Genomic DNA, 19981 nt, shown 5'->3' with positions numbered 1-19981 from the left:
GAGTTTAAGATTTTTAAAAGTGGTAACCCTAAAACAGGATAAAACGTAAAGGGGAACTGATGTTTTTTTTCAGCAGTTTAAAACATACCTCAATCTTTAGGATTGATCTCATTGTTCTGTCTAATGCCAGTTCCAAACATTTGAAAGCCATTGTGTTGAGATATATTTTACTGGACGCTGATGGAAGAAAGAAAAGTGCAGCTTGTTCTATATCTCTTTTGTTTCTTACTGATGTATTGGGCAAAGTAGATTCCTTACTTTGCCTTTGGGATATTGCCCTAGACGCTAAATCAACAGTATTTTCCAAAGCCTTTATAACGTGAATATAACATGCTAATCCTGCTGTGCTGGAGGAATAGTAAATGCCAATATAAATACATACCTCTTTATGTAAGCTTACAAAGAAAAACATAAATTATTGGGAATCTAGTATTAAGTATTAAGCTTCAGCAAATATTTAATGTCTATAGGGATCATCTTCATTTTAGCATATCTTGAAGAGGGATTTTCTTTACTTTATTATGCAAAAATTTTTTATACACAAGACCATATAATCAAAGTCTTTTTCAATAGCTGTGTAAGTTCCAATGGGATTCTAGTTGAAATAGCACAACACGGCACTATTTGACTGGTCAGCAGCTTTTAGTAAGACGATATGATTGACATGCAAGCAGTTTCGTAGCAAAACATTAGGAGAAACTTGCAAAATGTTTCAGTAATTTGGCACAGGCTGGAGAAGCCCATTAATCACACACACACATGACAATGATACCCCTAATGCCTAAAAGACAGGGTTATTGCAAACATCCCTAAGTAAATCCCAAAGGCCTGGCAAGATTAAGAAAATCTTCCCAGTATGTTGCTGCCAATTCAACTATATCCATAAAATTAAACTGGAGTTTATATTTCTACCCGAAGCACAAAACTGGCTCATGGGAGGTATAGCATTTGGCAGCAAAATGGAAGGCTGAATGGATCCAGAACAGCCCTGAGGGAAATTGTTTGACAACTTTACTGAAGGCCCTGAATAAAGATACAGTAGAAAATCACGAGATTAAAATAGATGGCCAAAATCTCACATTACTTTTGTAACTTGTGGAACACTTCCTATCGTTTTCCAAAATCCCTACAGCTGCATAGCATCAACCATGCACACTATACAGGTTGCTTGCAACCTATATCTTATTAAAATCCACCCATGCTTGGATGACTTGTATTGGATAGTCATAGTTTCTTTGGTTTAAATATGTAGGGTTGAGCCAAGCAAAGTTGTGATTAACTCGGTATGTATCACAGTGAGAAACTATTCAAGTGACCGATAACACTGCTAATCTACAAAACTACCAATCAGAATTCAAGCTTTTTTCTCCCCTATTTTCTCCTCCATCTTGAAAATTATTTTATTTATAAATAAATAACACTAAATAAACTGGAACATTTCCTGCTAGTGCAAGTTCTTGGCTAGACCGATATATCTTAAAGCAGAGCAACTCCTCTGCAAAATGAACTGAACTCGCAATGGAAAACTTATAAGGCATGGTTTAGCATGTCCTGCCTGTGGCCCTATTAATGAAAGTACTATACCTTACTGATATTCATTATAAGATTGGATATAGATGGAGCCTTCATGGCTGGTGTTCCTCATCCTCTGTTGCTGGCATATTAAGGCACGATTCTGAAAACCACATAAAATATGCATTGCAATGCTTCATTTAAACCGACTGCTTTTGATGCATATCACAGAGACGGTTCAGATCTCAATCACCTTTCCCTGGAGACCTGCCAAATGCCTGTTAAGTATAGTTCAGTATTGTAACATGGCAATACTTGTTTTCACAAGTTGCTCAACACTTTAAAATAGCCTTTCCACTTTTTTGTTTAATTAACTTTATATTATTTTTTAATTCACTGCCATGTTATAGCTATGCATTTGGGGACATTATATTATGAATTATATTACATATTCTATATTACATATATTTTACAATATACAGGTATGGGACCAAAATGCTCAGGCCCTGAGGTTTTCCGGAAAATGGATTTCCATAATTTGGATCCACCTTAAGTCTACTAGAAAATCATTTATTAAACCCAATAGGCTGGTTTTGCCTCCAATAAGGATTAATTATATCTTAGTTGGGATAGAACATAGTTGTGCATGGTTGTGTATCTGGTGAAAGCAGTGTAAGAGACCTGGGAGTCATGGTTTCTGGTACCAGCTGCTATGACAAGTTCCCGACCATAATTTATTTAATAGGAGGGAGTCCCCTGGTCTCCCACCACCCTGATGCATTCTCCTGGTTTTTAATGATTCTTAACGATTTGCAGGTATAAATCTGGTGTGCGCATGTGCAGAACATTTTAGAAACATCAGGGGAGTGAAGTGTGCATGCATAGTGTGGTTTCAGTAGCTTCAGGAGAGTTTCTGCACATATGCGTGATGTAAATTCCGCTGACAAAGCAATGCTGGAAATGTATACCTGACAAGCATTACAAGAAGTTGACATCTCTGCATATGTTTCCAGGAGTGGATGTTGATGGAGATCCTGGGAGCAAAAGTCCTAAGTAGAGAAGTTGTTCCCTAAGGAAACCAATCCCTTAGTGAAGACAGGGAGTAGTAACCTTGTCACCGAGGTTTTAGTTAGTTACAGCTCCTGCTATAGTACACCCCAGGTGTGTAAGACGCTCAGGACAAGCTAGCAAGTATTTTGCTCCAGTGAGGATTGATTGACTGGAAATAGCGCTCTCATGTGATACCTTCCCTAAGTGAAGGGGCACTCAGCTGTAAAGGGACTCAAAAAGCTTCCACTGGAGGAGATCTGGACCATTAGAAGGTATCTCGTTATTGATGACCTTCTCCTTATGGGTACCTACATGTCTGTGCCTGCATGACTGCCTCTTATCTGAACTCATCCTATGGCTAAACTACCTCATGGGGATCGATAGTCCTGAGTACTGCATTGGTGTTATGAAATATGTTATGATCTATTTCATGGTTTAAAAAAATCTGGATCCATTTACTTTGTTCATCACAACATCTAAGTAGTTGTTCAACTACACCATCCCTTCCTGTAATTTAGTTACTACTCATACACCACCAGAGTGGAGTAAACAATCATACTTGTTATTTATTAATAGTCCTTCTAATACAGTAGATATAAAGCTATATCATAATAACTTTTAGCACAAAGCCCCAGGCCAGGATCACTTTCCTAATAATTTTCGCAGTTTTTTTTATAAATTCTTTATTTTATTAATTTTTAAAGATAACATGTGTAAAATAAAGAATTTATTAAAAAAAATGTTTTGCAAAGCTGTTGCTAGACTCAACATTCTGCCAGAGCTGTCATTCTATCACCTGGAAACCCTTCTACATCAGTTCCAGTAAAGTTTTAAACATTACCTCAATTCACCATAATCTCCTACTATAAAATTAATACAATGGAAACGGAAGCTTTACCTATTGGATGACTGAAGCTACCTTAAACAACCTAAAGCCCACTTTTGATTTTGTATGGCAACAATGTACCATGTTCTATTTAGGAACCAAAGTGGGAATTCCTATTAAATGCCTTTATAGTAATAATTTTAAACCTATAGTGGAAAATTTTAAGGGTTGAATCAAGGGTTTAATTTAGAGTTCATGGGAGTTTGTAAAAACTCCCATAAACTTCCATGAACTTGAAATTCAAGTTAAAAATTACCAATTAAAGTTTATCAAAAAATTTGATTTTTTTTTAAACTCGGCTGAATGGGATTGAACAGCAAACTCGAACTGAACTCCAAAGTTGTTCTAACACAGCAATTTGGCAGGTTTAAAGTGCAAATAGTCAAATTTGAATTAAAGAGCCAGTGAATTTCAAAAAACTAATTTGAATTTTTTTAAAAACCTGAATAGAGTTTTAACTATTCCCTAGTCAAATTTCACTAAATTTGAAATCCAAATTCGAAATTCTAATTTTCACTTCAACTCTTGATAAATCTGCCCCTAAGTGTCACACTCAAGAATGGGCCTTAAAATACATTTCCTGGTTAGGGAGAATGACAGCAATGAAAAAATGTTTATTTGGATACAAACCAAATCAAGAACATTATCTCTATACTTACCAAACATAAGCCTTGGTATGTCAACTTTAAAAAAGAAATATTACCAAGCCTCTAACCTGAATATTAACAATTAATTGCTACATAATTACATTTTCCCACAGTGGGTACCTCAAGAAGAGACTATTTCAACAAAACCTTCATTTCAATTTGTACAAATCCGTTGGACCCCTCTTAAACTTACTGTAGGTCTTGGATCCATCCAGTTGGATGTACACACCCTTTCCAACCACCAAATCTTCGCTTAAGGTTTGGGATACCATTTTGCAATCTGACCCTCTCCTTCAAGGACTGCACCCTAACTTTCCTTTCGTCAGCTCTGAAAGGATTAATACCCAACTTTAATCCTATTTTATGGTCTCAAGCAGAAATGTTTTTGCAGAAATATTTACTATCATCCTACCTTTTTGATTTACAAAATGGTTACCACTAACTCTTTTCTAACTTCAAGGTTTCCAAACTACAGAATCAGCTAATAGTCATTTAAATTGTGGACATTCAAGTTTTATGCCTATTTCTACATCAACCATTGTTGTCTTATTGCAAAAATACAATATAGTGGCAATATTATGTTCAGTGGCGTAACGAGATATTACTGGGCCCCACAGCAAATTATTTTTCAGGCCCCCAAAATGTTTAGAGGTTGACATGTTTCTCCAATATTTATTGAAATTGTATTTGAATTAGGGCCTCATGGGGCCCCTATACCTCCTGGGCCCCCCTGCAGCCGCAGGGTCTGCTTCCTCTATAGTTACGCCCCTGATTATGTTAATATCTTACACTAAAGAATATATGTAGATACTTATAAGTTACTATATGTTTTTCAGTACATCTTTTATCTCTCTTTTCTTTTTTTTCTCTCTATTTCTGGTTTAATTTAATATATGGGTTAGCAACTGCTCTTTTTGAACATTTCTATTGCTATATTTTCTTTTTTTCTGTTTTTATGGCTGTTTTCTAGGCTTTATGAAATGATATGTTGAATGCTGATTTATTCTCTGTTTTTAGCATACAAGCCCCTGCCCAGTACATTTGCTCAATAAACTTGGAGTCTGCGGATTAAAGTAATGAAGTTGATCAGTATTACAATGATTTTTCTCTGAACTTTTCGTGACTGTTCTGTGGAGACATTGTCAGTATTGGTTTATGCTCACTAAGGGCGATATTGGGACAGAATATCGGTAAATGTGCAATTTACCATCGGGGAACTAGATTGAAACTCAAAGTATATAAAATGCTTATTTCCCAAGGTGCACTACATGCCAGATGGGCTTCTGCATTAAACTAACTAAAATTAACTGGATGTAGAAGAGCTGTGGCATTTCTATTAATAGCCCGATGTTACAGTATTTACTTACAGACAGCACGGGGATGAGATGTAAATAAAATAAATAACATAATACCATATTATGACATTTATCAAAAACGAGACACCGGCGCCGTTTCGCGAATTTTTCGCCGTTTCGCGAATTTCGCTAATTTTTCGGCGAAGCGAAACGGCGCAAATTCACCCATCACTAATGGGCAGTAATTTGCTATTTATAGCCTCTAAAAATTAAAGATTAAATGCAGGATATGCAAATTGATTACATTTTTAAATGGGACGTTTTTTTCTCCCAAATCCCTCTGTAGTGGGCCTTTTCCGTTAGAAACCTCCTGTTTAAAGGGAGCTCTCTCTCACTACTTACTTAGTTAACTGAACTGGTATCTGTATCTGAGACAATACTTAAGACCCCAATATATCAGCACCATGTCCCGGTTAGTGATCTCATGGGATACAATATTCAAAATAAGTTACGTTGCAAAGAAAGCACCTTTTTTTTAAGCATTTTGCTAATTTTACAATATAATGTTCTTTATTTTTTCCAGTACTTGAACAAAACACAAATGAACCAAAAGCCTGTTCTGTATATTTTACAACTGATATTTACAATCAGTGTCGGACTGTTTTTTTTTTTCTGGAAATCTCACTGCAAGGTCCCCTGCCACAGACCCGCTACTGAGGCCACCAACCACTGTCACGAACCTGCTGCAGAGGCACAGCACCCTCATTGTGAACTAGGGAGAGTACCTTCCTCCCCTGTGCAGAGTATGGCTGGCCACACTGGCATACACAAGGCTTATTTACCATAGTGGCACCTGGAGCAGAGTACAATCTCTTGATGCAAATTGCCATGATTTTCACCCACAATGCAACATTTTCCCCAAGAATCCTAACATAAAAGCAACTGCTTTCTAAGTTACATACAGGGCCAGAACTAGGGGTAGGGAGAAGAGGCAGCTGCATAGGGCGCAACGATTGGGGGTGCTGGGTAGGTACCTCTTCTGCCTAACCCCTAGACAAGACTCGTCTGGCACTAGGCTTGCACGACTCTCGATCTGCGCATGCGTAAATTGCAGTGTGTCAGTGCAGTGCATTAGCAATTGATTGAAGAATATAAATTGTGCAGAGGGGCAGTTACCAGTACTGACTTAACCACATGCCAACAATATACTTTTTAACAAAATGGAACACCAGTATCTTGTTGTGCTTCAAACGGGGTAATCCCAATTTTTATTGCAAGGTTGAAAAAGGTTAATTAACCCTCGATATTCGACTGGGGAATGAAAATCCTTCGACTTCAAATATCAAAGTCGAAGCATTTTTCGCAAATACTTCAATCGAACGATCGAAGGAATAATTGTTCTATTGAATGATTAAATCCTTCGTATCGAACGATTTTAATCCAACGATCGAAGGATTATCCTTCGACCAAAAAAAGTTAGGCAAGCCTATGGGGACCTTCCCCATAGGCTAACATTGGGTTCGGTAGCTTTTAGGTGGCGAACTAGGGGGTCGAAGTTTTTTCTTAAAGAGACAGTACTTCGACTATCGAATGGTCAAATAGTCGAACGATTTTTAGTTCGAATCCTTCGATTCGAAGTCGAAGTCGTAGTCGAAGGTCGAAGTAGCCCATTCGATGGTCGAAGTAGCCCAAAAAACACTTCGAAATTCGACGTTTTTTTACTTCGAATCCTTCACTCGAAGTTAATGAATTGGCCCCGCTGCATGTTTACATGATTTTCTAGTAGTCATGAAGACCCAAACTATGGAAAGATCCGTTATCTGGCAAACCCCAGGTCCCCAGCGTTCTGGATAACAGGTCCCATACCTGTACAGTGATAATAATTTTGTGATAATAATTAATTGGTGATTATAATTTTTTAGTAATACAGTGATAATGCAACATTATGAGTAATCAGGCAAAATGGATCCTAGAACAACAGCAAATTATTAATTACTGTATAACCTTTAACAGATATATAAACAAAGAATATGAGCAATGCACTATGGTCTAAAACCTAAACAGGTCTGTTGATGGACACTGCTTGTAGAATGGGGATCCTCTAAATAGAGAAACACCAGGGCTCTATGCTGGTTGCCAGATATCTACCTGTGTACAACCAGGGTACTAACCCATTAACCTTGGGCTGCTCGCTATGCTGACCCACTCCTATAACACAAGCTGGCTAATAATTGCTACAAAACTGAGAGGATTCCCCTGGAGGGTCTTACCCCATATGCACATGAGTGCTTGATTCTGTCTCAGTGGCTGCTTATAGTAGTTCCTTGAAGGTCCCCAAAAAGGAAGTCCAAACTCCTCTTCCTTTCCTCTAATCTCTGGAAGGCAAAATTTTCTCCCAAGAGACAAGGGATGTCTCTTTGCATTAAATTACCACTGACTTTAATGCAAAAAGTCGCAATAAGAAAAAACGGGCATTGACTTTTAATGTATTTGGAGAGAAAAATTGTTGCACGTGTAAAAATTTGTCACGCGTAAAAACGCCCATTCACTGCGATTCGCTCATCACTGCTGGCAAGGTATTAAATAGCTAACGTATTTAAATAAGCCAGCTCAATATTTAACATCAGTATTAAGTAGATCAACCCTAAAGGTTACATTTGTATTCAGCTTTATTTTGCAATTATTTCACATAGTATTAGCATTTTTTTTGCATTTGCAAGTTTTTATTAAATTTTTACGCCTTAAAAGAAATAAAGAAGCCTAAATAAGTATGAGGGGCACATTTACCTAGGGTCGAATATCGAGGGTTAATTAAACCTCGATATTCGACCGTCGAAGTAAAATCCTTCGACTTCGAATATCGAAGTTGAAGGATTTTGCGCTATTCCTACGATCGAACGATCGAAGGAATAATCGTTCGATCGAACGATTAAATCATTCGAATTGAACGATTTGAAGGATTTGAATCCATCGATCGAAGGATATTCCTTCGATCGTTAGGAAGCCTATGGGGACCTAGATTTTAGGTGGCGAACTAGGGGGTTGAAGAATTTTTTAAAGAGACAGTACTTCGACTATCGAATGGTCGAATAGTCAAACGATTTTTAGTTCGAATCGTTCGATTCGAAGTCGAAGGTCGAAGTAGCCTATTCGATGGTCGAAGTAGCTATATTCGACCATTCGAAATTCAAACTTTTTTTCCTCTATTCCTTCACTCGAACTAAGTAAATGGGCCCCTGTATGTTCCCTTACCATGGCTGTAAAAAAATCCAGATGCTATAATCTGAGACATTAATATTGTTCCTGGAAAATATCAATTTTAGACTATATGCCCAGGTTAAATACACTGTATATGTAAAGGAACAGTTAACTTGCTACCAGATGTCATAATTACATTTACAGCTACATGCAAATCACATAAGTTAATAGACTATTGGGGGAAGGTAATATGTTTCTCGCAAAAAAAGTTTACAAAGACCATTGAGAATATTAGTGACCAAGATTTTCATTGTTTGCGTCCTTTTTGGCTCATTTCAGACCTTGACAACTCCCTGCAAAGTTTGTGACAAAACTGTTGTTGAAAACATTCATAGTCTATTTAATAAAAATGTTGCAATGCCAAAGCGTTTTTTTGCAACAAAATATTTAATGAAACTCCAAAGCAACTTAATGTTAACCGTTGTGATGGTTTAGCAATGTAATATTCGCCAGCAAATGATTTTAAATTGTGAGCAGCGCTAAACATTTAAACATTGCGTGCTATTTTAATTACATTCCCCCTTAAATATTAAATATAAACGAACCTAAAAATGCCATAATATACTATTTGATTTACCAGCATCATTTTTCTATAGCTTTAAAACAAATGATGGTATATTTGATCTTATTTTTCAGAAAAGCTCTTAGATAAAGTTTTGCCATTTCACTTAGTTTCATGTTTAAAAATTGTTTAGACTAATATGATTTTTTTGCTGTAAAAATAAGAGACCTGCTTGCTAACTATGGTAGCATAACACATGGCATGTTTTTTGCAACCTTAAAGGAGAAGTAAAGTCCTTTTATATTTGGGGTGCCAAAAGTTAGGCACCCCCAAGTGATCGCATTTACTTACCTGACACCCCAGGCCAGTGCTCGGGGTGTCAGGTAAGTAAATGCGATCACTCGGGGGTGCCTAACTTTTGGCACCCCCAGGTAAAAATAACTTTCCTTCTCCTTTAAATTATGGTGCTAGATAAGGAAAACCCAACATGAACAAGCACCCCACCGCACCACACATTAGTGCATGCGCGCACTTTGTATTTGCCGCAATCTGCCCGATAAAGGGAGGTTTGCAGCAGGGAGATTTGGCAGGGAGCGGATCTGCGCCGGCGAATAAATTCACGAAATTGCTGCAAAAATATATTTAACGCCGAAGACAATTCTGACACAGGCAACAATTCCGACGCCGGCGACAATTCTCGGTGCCCATTGACTTTAATGAGCGTCGGAATTGACGCCGGCATCGGAATTGTCGCCGCCTCAAAAATATTTTGACGATAGCGTCAAAATTTTTGTTGGCGAAGCGAAACGGGAGAAATTTGCCCATCACTACTTGCATTACTTAATCTCTGCGTGAAACAGAATATTTTCCAAGATTCAAAGTTAAAATGCCAGCAAAAAACTATAATCTTTTTTTGTAAATAATAAACGGTATATGAATAAAATACAGGTATAGGATCCGACCGTTATCCGAAAGCCTGTTATCCAGACAGCTCCAAATTATGGAAAGACTGTGTCCCATTTTATCCAAATAATCAAAATTTTAAAAAAAAAATCTCTGTAATAATAAAACAGTCCCTTGTACTTTATCTCAACTAAGGTATAATAAATCCTTATTGGAAGCAAAACCAGCCTATTGGGTTTATTTAATGTTTACATGATTTTCTAGTAGCCTTAAGGTATGAAGATCCACATTACTGAAAGATCCATTGTCTGGAAAATCCCAGCTCCAGAGCATTCTGGATAACTGGTCCCATACCTGTATAATGTTACATTGTCATTTATAATGAGTATAGTTTGGCTTATGTATAATATACGGCTATCTGTTGGATAGGGCATAGAGGTTGCATTGGGCACCAAACTCTTATGGCTCCTTCAGGTGGACAAAGACAGAAACACAAAAGGGCATATCATATTATATTATCAATTATGATACATTTTGTGGCCCTCTAGCTGTGATACTCTGTATGGTGGTTCCACAACTGCTGGAGGACGATAGGCTGGGCATCCCAAATAAATGCCGTTCAATAGACAATACAAATACCCACGTTACCAAGTGTAGAGTTTCTATTTCTATCAAATGGCAATACAATTTTTAAAGTCTATTTTCCACATTTTGTTTTTAGAATTTTACTGTCAAACGAAATATGGAGCAGATTGAATAAAAATGTTTGTGGAATTTATTTGAAATATTGGCAAATGGCATGAATATCTTTGTCAGGCTCCTGATGCCTTTTTCCCTACTCACAGATCTGCTGCCACTTTCTCCTGTGCAAACTGTGTAGCTGTAACAAAAGATATGTGCCAGGGCAAATGACTTTAATCAGCAATTGAAATGAGAGGGGTTTGTGTTCGATGTCGACTTTATGCAACATTTACATTTCTGCTTTTTTTGTATGTGAGACTGATTTACGTCAGGTTTGATCTGCGCAGCATATGCTTTTATTTGGTCCTGTTCTCCTTGTTTCTCCTCCTTCTGTCAGTTGCTTAGAATGACTGTCTGCGAACGCTTGTTATAATTTGCCTGAGTCTATAAATGGCAAATGTATCTGGAGTAGCTATTAGGCAGGAAAATGTATGCTATGAGTTTTCTTCTGTTTCCTAGATATCTGGGATCTGTTATTCGGAAACCTATCATCCATAATGCTCAAACATGTCATTTCTATAGATGGGAGAATTTATTTGTTATTTGTTATTTTTTTTTTTATTAGTTTCAAGAATTTTTTGCAATTTCGCGAATTTCAAGGGAAATTTGCAAATTTTTCACCAAATCGAAACGGGACAAATTTGCCCATCGCTGGTTATTTCCTAGAGTGCATTGTTTAAATAGATGATTCATGTCCTAATGCCTTGTAACAGATATAAACTTATCCAGATAAATAAGCTAGGTCTGCATTTTCATGTCATAAACTCATTCACGTCTGATTGCAGAAGAATGGGGATTGCCAAATGTAAGACACTTTACATGCAATGATATGGCTTAAAGGGATACTGTCATGGGAAAACATGTTTTTTCCAAAACGCATCAGTTAATAGTGCTGCTCCAGCAGAATTCTGCACTGAAATCCATTTCTCAATTTTGAAATCTGACATGGGGCTAGACATATTATCAGTTTCCCAGCTGCCCCATGTGACTTGTGCCTGCACTTTAGGATGGAACTACTTTTCTGGCAGGCTGTTATTTCTCCTACTTAATGTAACTGAATCAGTCTCAGTGGGACTTGGCTTTTACTATTGAGTGCTGTTCTTAGATCTTCCAGGGAGCTGTTATCTTGTGTTAGGGAGCTGCTATCTGGTTACCTTCCCATTGTTCTTTTTTTTGGCTGCTGGGGGGGGGGTGATATCACTCCAACTTCTCCAAATTGCAGTACAGCAGTAAAGAGTGACTGAAGTTTATCAGAGCACAAGTCACATGACTGAGGGCAACTGGGAAATTGACAATATTTCTAGCCCCATGTCAGATTTCAAAACTGAATATACCAAAATCTGTTTGCTCTTTGAAAAATGGATTTCAGTGCAGAATTCTGCTGGAGCAGCACTATTAACTGATGTTTTTTAAAAAAAACTTGTTTTCCTATGACAGTATCCCTTTAAAGTGGACCTGTCACCCCAACAAAAAAGCTGTATAATAAAAGTCCTTTTCAAATTAAACATGAAATCCAAATTATTTTTTTTATTAAAGCATTCATAGCTGTTGTGAGCTCATTTAAATATATCAGCTGTCAATCAAATATTGCCTGCCCCTCCTCTATGCCTTAGGCCAGGGGTCCCCAACCTTTTTTAACCTTGAGCCACATTCAAATGTAAAAAGATTTAGGGAGCAACACAAGCATGAAAAAGTCCCTTGGGGTGCCAAGTAAGGGCTGTGATTGGCTACTTGGTAGCCCCTATGTGAACTGGCAGCCTACAAGATGCTCTACTTGGTACTATACTTAGTTTTTATGCAACCAAAACTTTCTTACAAGCCTGATATTCAAACATAAGTACCTGCTTTGAGGCCACTGGGAGCAACAACCAAGGGGTTGGAGAGCAACATGTTGCTCACGAGCTACTGGTTGGGGATCACTGCCTTAGGCATTGAGGCGGGGCAGGCAATTACTTTCACTTTTCATTCAGCACTTCCTACATGTCACTGCTCTCCCCACATTCCTCCAGTGCACTTTACCATTTAATTGTGTAGCCAGGGCATGGGGATGGACATCAGGTCCCCCATTCTGGTGCACAAACAAGATTCTGAGATGATACAAGGCTTGCCTTAATAAAACTGTCCACAAAAAGGCTCCTGCCTGCTTGTTATAATTATGAATTCCCAGACCGAAGGAAACAAGATCCAAATAATTTATGTAGTGTAAGCAAAGTGTATTTTGCTTGACTATTGTGATAAAATAGGATTTGGAATTATTTTTTGGGGTGACAGGTCCTAGAGGGACCTGTCACCCCATTTTAATGCTCATGTAGATTTTATTTATGCATATTCCCCAAAAAACCTTCTTAGTTTTTTGAAAACTGCATATAGTGTTTTACAAGCAAGTCTCATTTCATTTGCCAAAATACTGGTTTTTATAGAAAGCTATCGGATAATAGCCATGTATACATGTAGTCACTCTCATTAGGGCTCATTGCTCTGAATGCAAGTACAAGACCACTAAGGGGTGCAAAATTAAGACAGTGAGATAGAGAATGGGGCTGTAGGGAGAGTAGTGATGTTGGACCCCCAACCCACCTCCACTTACCGCCTCTGTGTTGGTTCCAGAATTATAGAACAGTGTCCTTGGAGTGACTTCACTGCCAGACCGAGTGCCTAGCTCCCACCCTATACCTCAGTTCCCTCAGATGCATGCAGGCACCATTAAAAATGGCATCACGCACCAACCTAGCACTATTAAAGCATTGTCCTAATGCATATGATCCTCCTGGGAACAGTTCCATGCAAACCCCTAACTCTAGGCAGGCTCTAGGGCACCTAATGGGTAATCTGAACCTTCCTTAAGGTCAGGGCTGTTTTTAGCTGATGCAGGGCCAAGGGCAATGTTGTCATTGTATGACATCATGACGCATAGTAACATTGCTTACTTTTGTTGCTTTATTAATGGCAATACTAAAGCTAGGCGTTGTCATGTCAATGAAAACACTCAACAGCACTAGGTGATACTGCCCTATTTCAAGCCTGGGGAAAAAGTCCCATTTGACCTGCTTAAGGTCCTTGTAGAGTACACTTGCGTCCACGGCAATATTCTGTACAGATTGTGCTTCGCACCTTGCCTCCGATTAAGAAAACCAAGTGCAGTGCTATCAGATGCAAGGTGCTTTGTGCTCATTTTCTGGTTTTTATATGTTGCCTGTAAATGATGCCTTAAGTTTAATATAATGTGTGTGGTTTTCATTTAATACTGTATATGTTCTAGTTTGTGCTTCATTCTTAATACTCATAAAAAGTACAGGTATGAGATCTACCTGTTTATTTAAAGGGGACCTGTCACCCTAACAAGTAATTACAAATCCTATCCTATAATTCCAAATTCTACCATGTTAGCTGAGAAAAATTACTTTACATACATTATATAAATTGTTGAAATTTAGTTTCCTTTAGTCTTGCAATTTACTAGCACAGCAAGCAAGCAGGTGCCATTTTGTGGACACGTATTAAGGCAAGATTTGAATCACCCCTATAAATTGGAAATGCAGAATGGGGGCACTAATGCCTATGCCGAAGCACAGGCTATACAGTTATATATGGTGAGTAGGGAGGCAATATATGATTGACAGCTCAGATTTGTATATACATTACAAACAGGTATTGAATTGATGTGTTCATGAAAAAAAATTGAATTTCATGTTTAATTTGCAAATGACTTTTTTTTGTACAGCTTTTTATATCTGGTTGACAGGTCTCCTTTAAATAGGACTCTATGGTAAATGGCACAGCCGTATTATAGAGCTTTTTGGATAAAAGGTTTGGGTATAATAGATTGCTGTTTGGGGATAACAGATGCTGAATTCTTTGGAAACTGCTTGGTACATAGAAATGGCTTAGAACATTAGTTAAAAAATTAACTTGTGCTGAAAGGTTAATTTTTTAAAAAAAATCTTTGAATTAATTCAGTTTTTCATAGCATTGGTGCTGATTTTAGAGTTTTATGACCATTTTTGGAAATATGAATGCACTAAAATTGCCGTTTCCTTGGAACAGCCTTTTTTTCTTTTTTTTATTCTTTTTAAACAGAAATACAGTTGCATCTGTAGCAAGGGCAGAACCCGAACTTGAAAAAATGTATTAATTTGGGAATTCTAGTCTTAGCCTGAGGGATGTCAAACATCTACCTTCCTCCAGCTGTAGAATTTCAACTCCTGCCAGTGAGCTTAACAATGCTTACAGAGTTGCAGATTTGAAACCCCTCTTGTAAATACTAAAATTGTTTATTTATTGCTCTAAAATGTAATATTCTATAATACATGCTATTCCTAAGAATATTTCTGGTTATGGCTGGGAGTAGAGGTCTCTTTCTGCCTTGTTCTAACACAATCCAGCATGATAGCACGGATCCTAATTAGAAGAGGCAATGAGGCGCGTCTTTAATGGACAAACATTTATGGAAAGGAAATATCCTGAAGCTTAAAGTTTCCAAGCTACACAATTTCCTAATCAAATACACCAGGAATTCCTAAGTTGGATTCTCGTGCTACCTGTTTTATTTACTGACTTGTACAATGAATATATCAGTTTTGCCTTGTAACTCCACAGAAGTGCTGTATATGTCTAGCTACGCTGATATGCGTCCAGGCACAGCGAATATTTTTTTTCCCCATTTACTCTTGTGTGCCGAGAGGTAAAATAATATGGGACATCTGTTCTGAATAGGATCTTTTACACCGTGCACTTAGATCATCTTTAAAAATATCTTCCAGCCGTATTTTTTTTCCTAGCCATTAAAATGAATTTGAATGACCAAATTCTATGAACATTGAATGCATTTTTAAGTGACGTACAGAAAAAAACATTTGTTTATGCTGTCCTGTTCATGGAAAGTGAACTGATTATATTTTATTATTTTTCAGGGAATTAAATCTAACAATTCCTATTTTCGCTTTGGATAGGTTAGAAGATGTTTGCTACTATTGAATCACATTCATAACACATTAGGAACACTCTTCTAGAGATTCCAATATCTTAATGGCAGAAGTTCAGGTATAGAATGTTTGGGACCCGGGGGGGGGGGAAACAGGGGTCTTTACTTATCCCATAATTTAAAAGTCATTCTTTAAGTCTACTAAAAATATAACAAAAAAAACATGGATTTATGACAAGTGTAGTTACCACCAAGTACAAGGCACTGTCACAGAGTAGAACTGCATGGAAAATTACATTCCCATATTACCGAACTTTCTAAATAATGGGTTTCCGGTAATCAGTTCCCATATCTTTTTTACGAAACGCTTGTCTTGCTCTGTCAACATATGTGTTTATTTCACGACTGCCAAGTTACATGTATTTGTAATTCTGAGATACTCGAGAGAGAAGGAAAAGTAATGAGGCAGAGCCATGTTCTGTACAAAATATTAGGTATACTTAGGAATACTTCATCATGAGGATGAAATATAGACTCATACTGATTTTCTGTTTCTTTAAAAAGAAAAATCCAAACTCTTTAAACATCCCCATTAAACAAAACCTGCTGGGAAAATCATTGAAAAACAATGGAATAAATGAGGGACATGGGTTTATAAAAAACTCTACTTTTTTCAGTAATACTGTACAGGTATGGGACCTGTTATCCAGAATGCTCAGAACCTGGGATGTTCCAGATAAGGGATATTTCCTTGATTTGGATCTTTATATCTTAAGTCTAGTAGAGAATTATGTAAATATTAATTTAACCCAATAGGCTGGTTTTGTTTCCAATAAAGATTAATTATATCTTCATTTGGATCAAGTACAAGTACACGCTACTGTTTTATTATTACAGAAAAAAATGAGGATTATTTGGATAAAAGAGTCTATAGGAGACGGCCTTTCTGTAGTTTTTGGATAACGGGTTTCCAGATAACAGATCCCATACCTATAATTGAAATACTTAAGAAACTTGGAAAAAAGGACTAAGGAAGATAAAGTATCATTAAGTCCTTCACTGAGAGACACAACTCCAGGACTTTATTGCTCTGTACAGGTACAAGTTTGGGATCTATTATCCAGAATGTCCAGGACCTGAGGCTTTCAGGATATGGGATCTTTCTGTAATTTGGATATCTAAACTTTAAGTCTATAAAAAATAATTTAAACATCATGGGGCACATTTATCAAGGGTCGAATATTAAAGGTTAATTAACCCTCAAATTCGACCCTCGAAGTTAAATTTTTGCGCAAATACTTCAAAGGATTTTAATCGATCGATCAAACGATTTTTATTCGATCAAAAAAAGCTTAGGAAAGTGATGGGGAAGGTCCCCATAGGCTAACATTGTACCTCGGTAGGTTTAAACTACCGAAGTATCTTGTCGAAGTGTTTTTTTTAAAGAGACAGTACTTCAACTATCAAATGGTCGAATAGTCAAATGATTTTTAGTTCGAATCGTTCGAATCTAAGTCGAAGGTCGTAGTAGCCTATTGTTTTATTATTACAGAGAAAAAGGAAACCATTTATAAAACTTTGAATGGTTTGATTATGGAGTCTATGGAGATGACCTTCCCCTAATTCAGAGCTTTCTGGATAACGGGTTTCCAGTTAAAGAATCCCAAACCTATATTTACTAATGTATGTATCGCTTGTCCACCCTCAACCCTTGGCATTTGGCATGAATATGGAGAAAGAGTTAACGCAGTATTTATGTTGGAGAAAGCACTCACAAGGGCTTGATAGCGAATACACTCTTGAACTACACAGCTTTGTAAAGACTGTTGCTTTCATGCCTTTAATATTTCCCATGTATTGCATTGAAATGTTGAAATGGTACATCTAAAGGTTTAAGACCTTAACAGTATCACAATTCCCTTTCTGTTAAGAGACTGCTGGGAATAAGTTTGATTGCCCAACCTTGTCAAAACAAAATAAAAGCAATGACGCTCTCATCATTCACGTCTACTAATGAGTCTTATGGTCTCTGACACAGCTTCCATCCACAGTCTACTTGCGTATTTATTACTACTACAACCATCAACCTAATCAATACAGTAATGAGTTACTATTATATCCCTCTCCAGACTACTTACTAAATAGATTACGGATAGATAAGGTCACTTTATTGTTTATAGTTGAGTACACAATGTCCCTCCTATACAGTGTCGAAATCTTCAGAGCATTAAAGGTTCTCGTGGAGCCCAGATCGTACAGGGGATTCGTCATCAATGCAAACTCTCTAAATCACCACTGCCTCTATGATAGTATTATGTTGGAGAGAAAAGATCTTTTTCAGTAAATGGTTTACTTAACATTTTAGATTAATTCACGTATCTGTTTTCACTGAGGCCACCGAGAGATGTTATCCGACACTTGTATTTCTAAGCATTTATCCTTTTCCAGATCTACTGTAAATGTCTAAATCTGGCATTCATTTATCTAGATGTCAGCAGTTCACAGCATACACTTATTTTCTACCAAAAACATCTATCCGGGCTTGGAGTCACAATTTCTAGAAATCCTCGAATGCAGTATTAATTAAGGTATATGTCACGCAATGTGTCGTTCTGTTCTTTTAGAGTGATTAAAGGGGAATGAATGGCACCTCGGGGAGCAGAACGTTACTCAGAAGCCCTTTATTGAAAGTCACATTGCATACCATATTACTCAATAAATACTGATGATGAAAGCAATATGTAAAGTTGCAAAAATATATATTATTTTGCTTTACCTTAAAATAAACACACACATCCAGTTCTGGAGATAAGATGAATGTATCCTAAAGGGCATCTGTGCTTTGGGAAATGTATAAATCAAGGGAATTGTTTTTAAAGCTGTAGCATACAGATATCAGCTCTACAGATAATATCAGCTATTACCCAAAGTTCCAGAACTTTATTCACAAGTTTATTCAGTGAGCAAACTCTAAAATGTAAATAACATTCAGATTCGAACACTCTAAACATACGTGTAAATTCACAGCTACATTGTTAACCATACATTTTACATTCAGAGGTGTGTTTACAATTCTCTATAAATCTAAATGTCACCCACGAGGGCTAAATTAGTAATGTATAGTGAATGGTTATTCAAAGATGCCGATTAGCTGGCAGACGATAAAGCTGCTTGTGCAACACTACAGACTGGTTTGTTTCGGATCTCAACACACACACAAGCTACACAACTGATGTTGTTAACAGGATCCCACAATAAAATAAGGCCTTTTTCCAAAAGTCATCTTTAGCCATAATTATACATTTAAACATACAATCACGGGCAGCCAGAATATTCATCAAGTACACTGAATACGACTTGTGCACCTGATACAATAAAAAAAATAGGAATTCAAATAGGCTTCTAAAGACAAATTCTAATAATAACAAATACCACAGATAATGTTTAAGATTTTTAGTGAGCAAACAATCAGAAATGCATTTTTAGCTACGGAAACCCTTTTAGTATTATAATGAATAGCAGGGTATTTATGTACTTTTATTTTGCTCAGAATCAGGCATAGAAGCAAATTGTTATATATCTATTTTAGAACTCAGCTTCTCAAACATGTATGTGTCTATGCAATGATACCATTAAACTTTTTTCTTTTAACCCCTTCACATACTAATAAGAAAGGTAGCATGTTCATTTTGGGTGCTGTAGCTAAAAGAAGGCAATGAGTTTATGGGGATATTTTTGCAATTAATAAAGATCGCCGTTGCAGTGCAGCCTGTGTCATTTGCCTGGGAACATACTGTACAAACATAATTTTGCTCATTTTACAAGAAGAACATGACACGTCCTACTGTGAATGCATACGACTGTGTACATAGCTTTTTTCATTCAAGGAAAAGAATGACACAGCAGCCGACTTACCTTTTACTTGCAGGAAAATAATCAGGTGCAGTAAAATGATCATTGTCTTCAGAGTGACCTTAATGGGGTGCTGAGCAGGAGAAGAAATAGCTTTCCAGCAATTAGAGTTATGCTTCCTTGGGCACCTCAGGAGCTACTCTGATGCTGAAACCCCTGTGCAGCCTTCTCACATTGCTGAGCATGCTCAGTTGGCTCATCTCACAACTACTGAGGCAGATCTGGCTTTAGAACAGAGCTGTTCATAATTGTTCTATAAATTATATCCTTTGGTCGCGGAGTGAAAATCAATTGATTCTTCTACGACGTAACACAAAACACACAGTTTTGTCGATTTCGGTAAATAGAAATGAT

General features: G+C 37.1%; 1 protein-coding gene across 1 annotated transcript in view; it reads right to left on the bottom strand.

Moving 5' to 3' along the window:
- The window catches only part of rxfp2.L (relaxin family peptide receptor 2 L homeolog), a 163553-nt gene extending 143789 nt beyond the window's left edge, over positions 1-19764 (bottom strand). The window contains exon 1 of the mRNA XM_041582648.1: positions 19631-19764. Within this exon, the coding sequence (XP_041438582.1) occupies positions 19631-19673 (43 nt within the window). The 5' untranslated portion in view covers positions 19674-19764. The remainder of the gene's footprint in view (positions 1-19630) is intronic.
- Between the last annotated feature and the right edge of the window lie 217 nt (positions 19765-19981).

The sequence above is a fragment of the Xenopus laevis genome, chromosome 2L (assembly GCF_017654675.1).
Source record: "Xenopus laevis strain J_2021 chromosome 2L, Xenopus_laevis_v10.1, whole genome shotgun sequence".
Classification (NCBI taxonomy): Eukaryota; Metazoa; Chordata; class Amphibia; order Anura; family Pipidae; genus Xenopus; species Xenopus laevis.
Note: the sequence above shows the minus strand (reverse complement) of the source record. Positions and strands in the feature narration are given on the sequence as shown.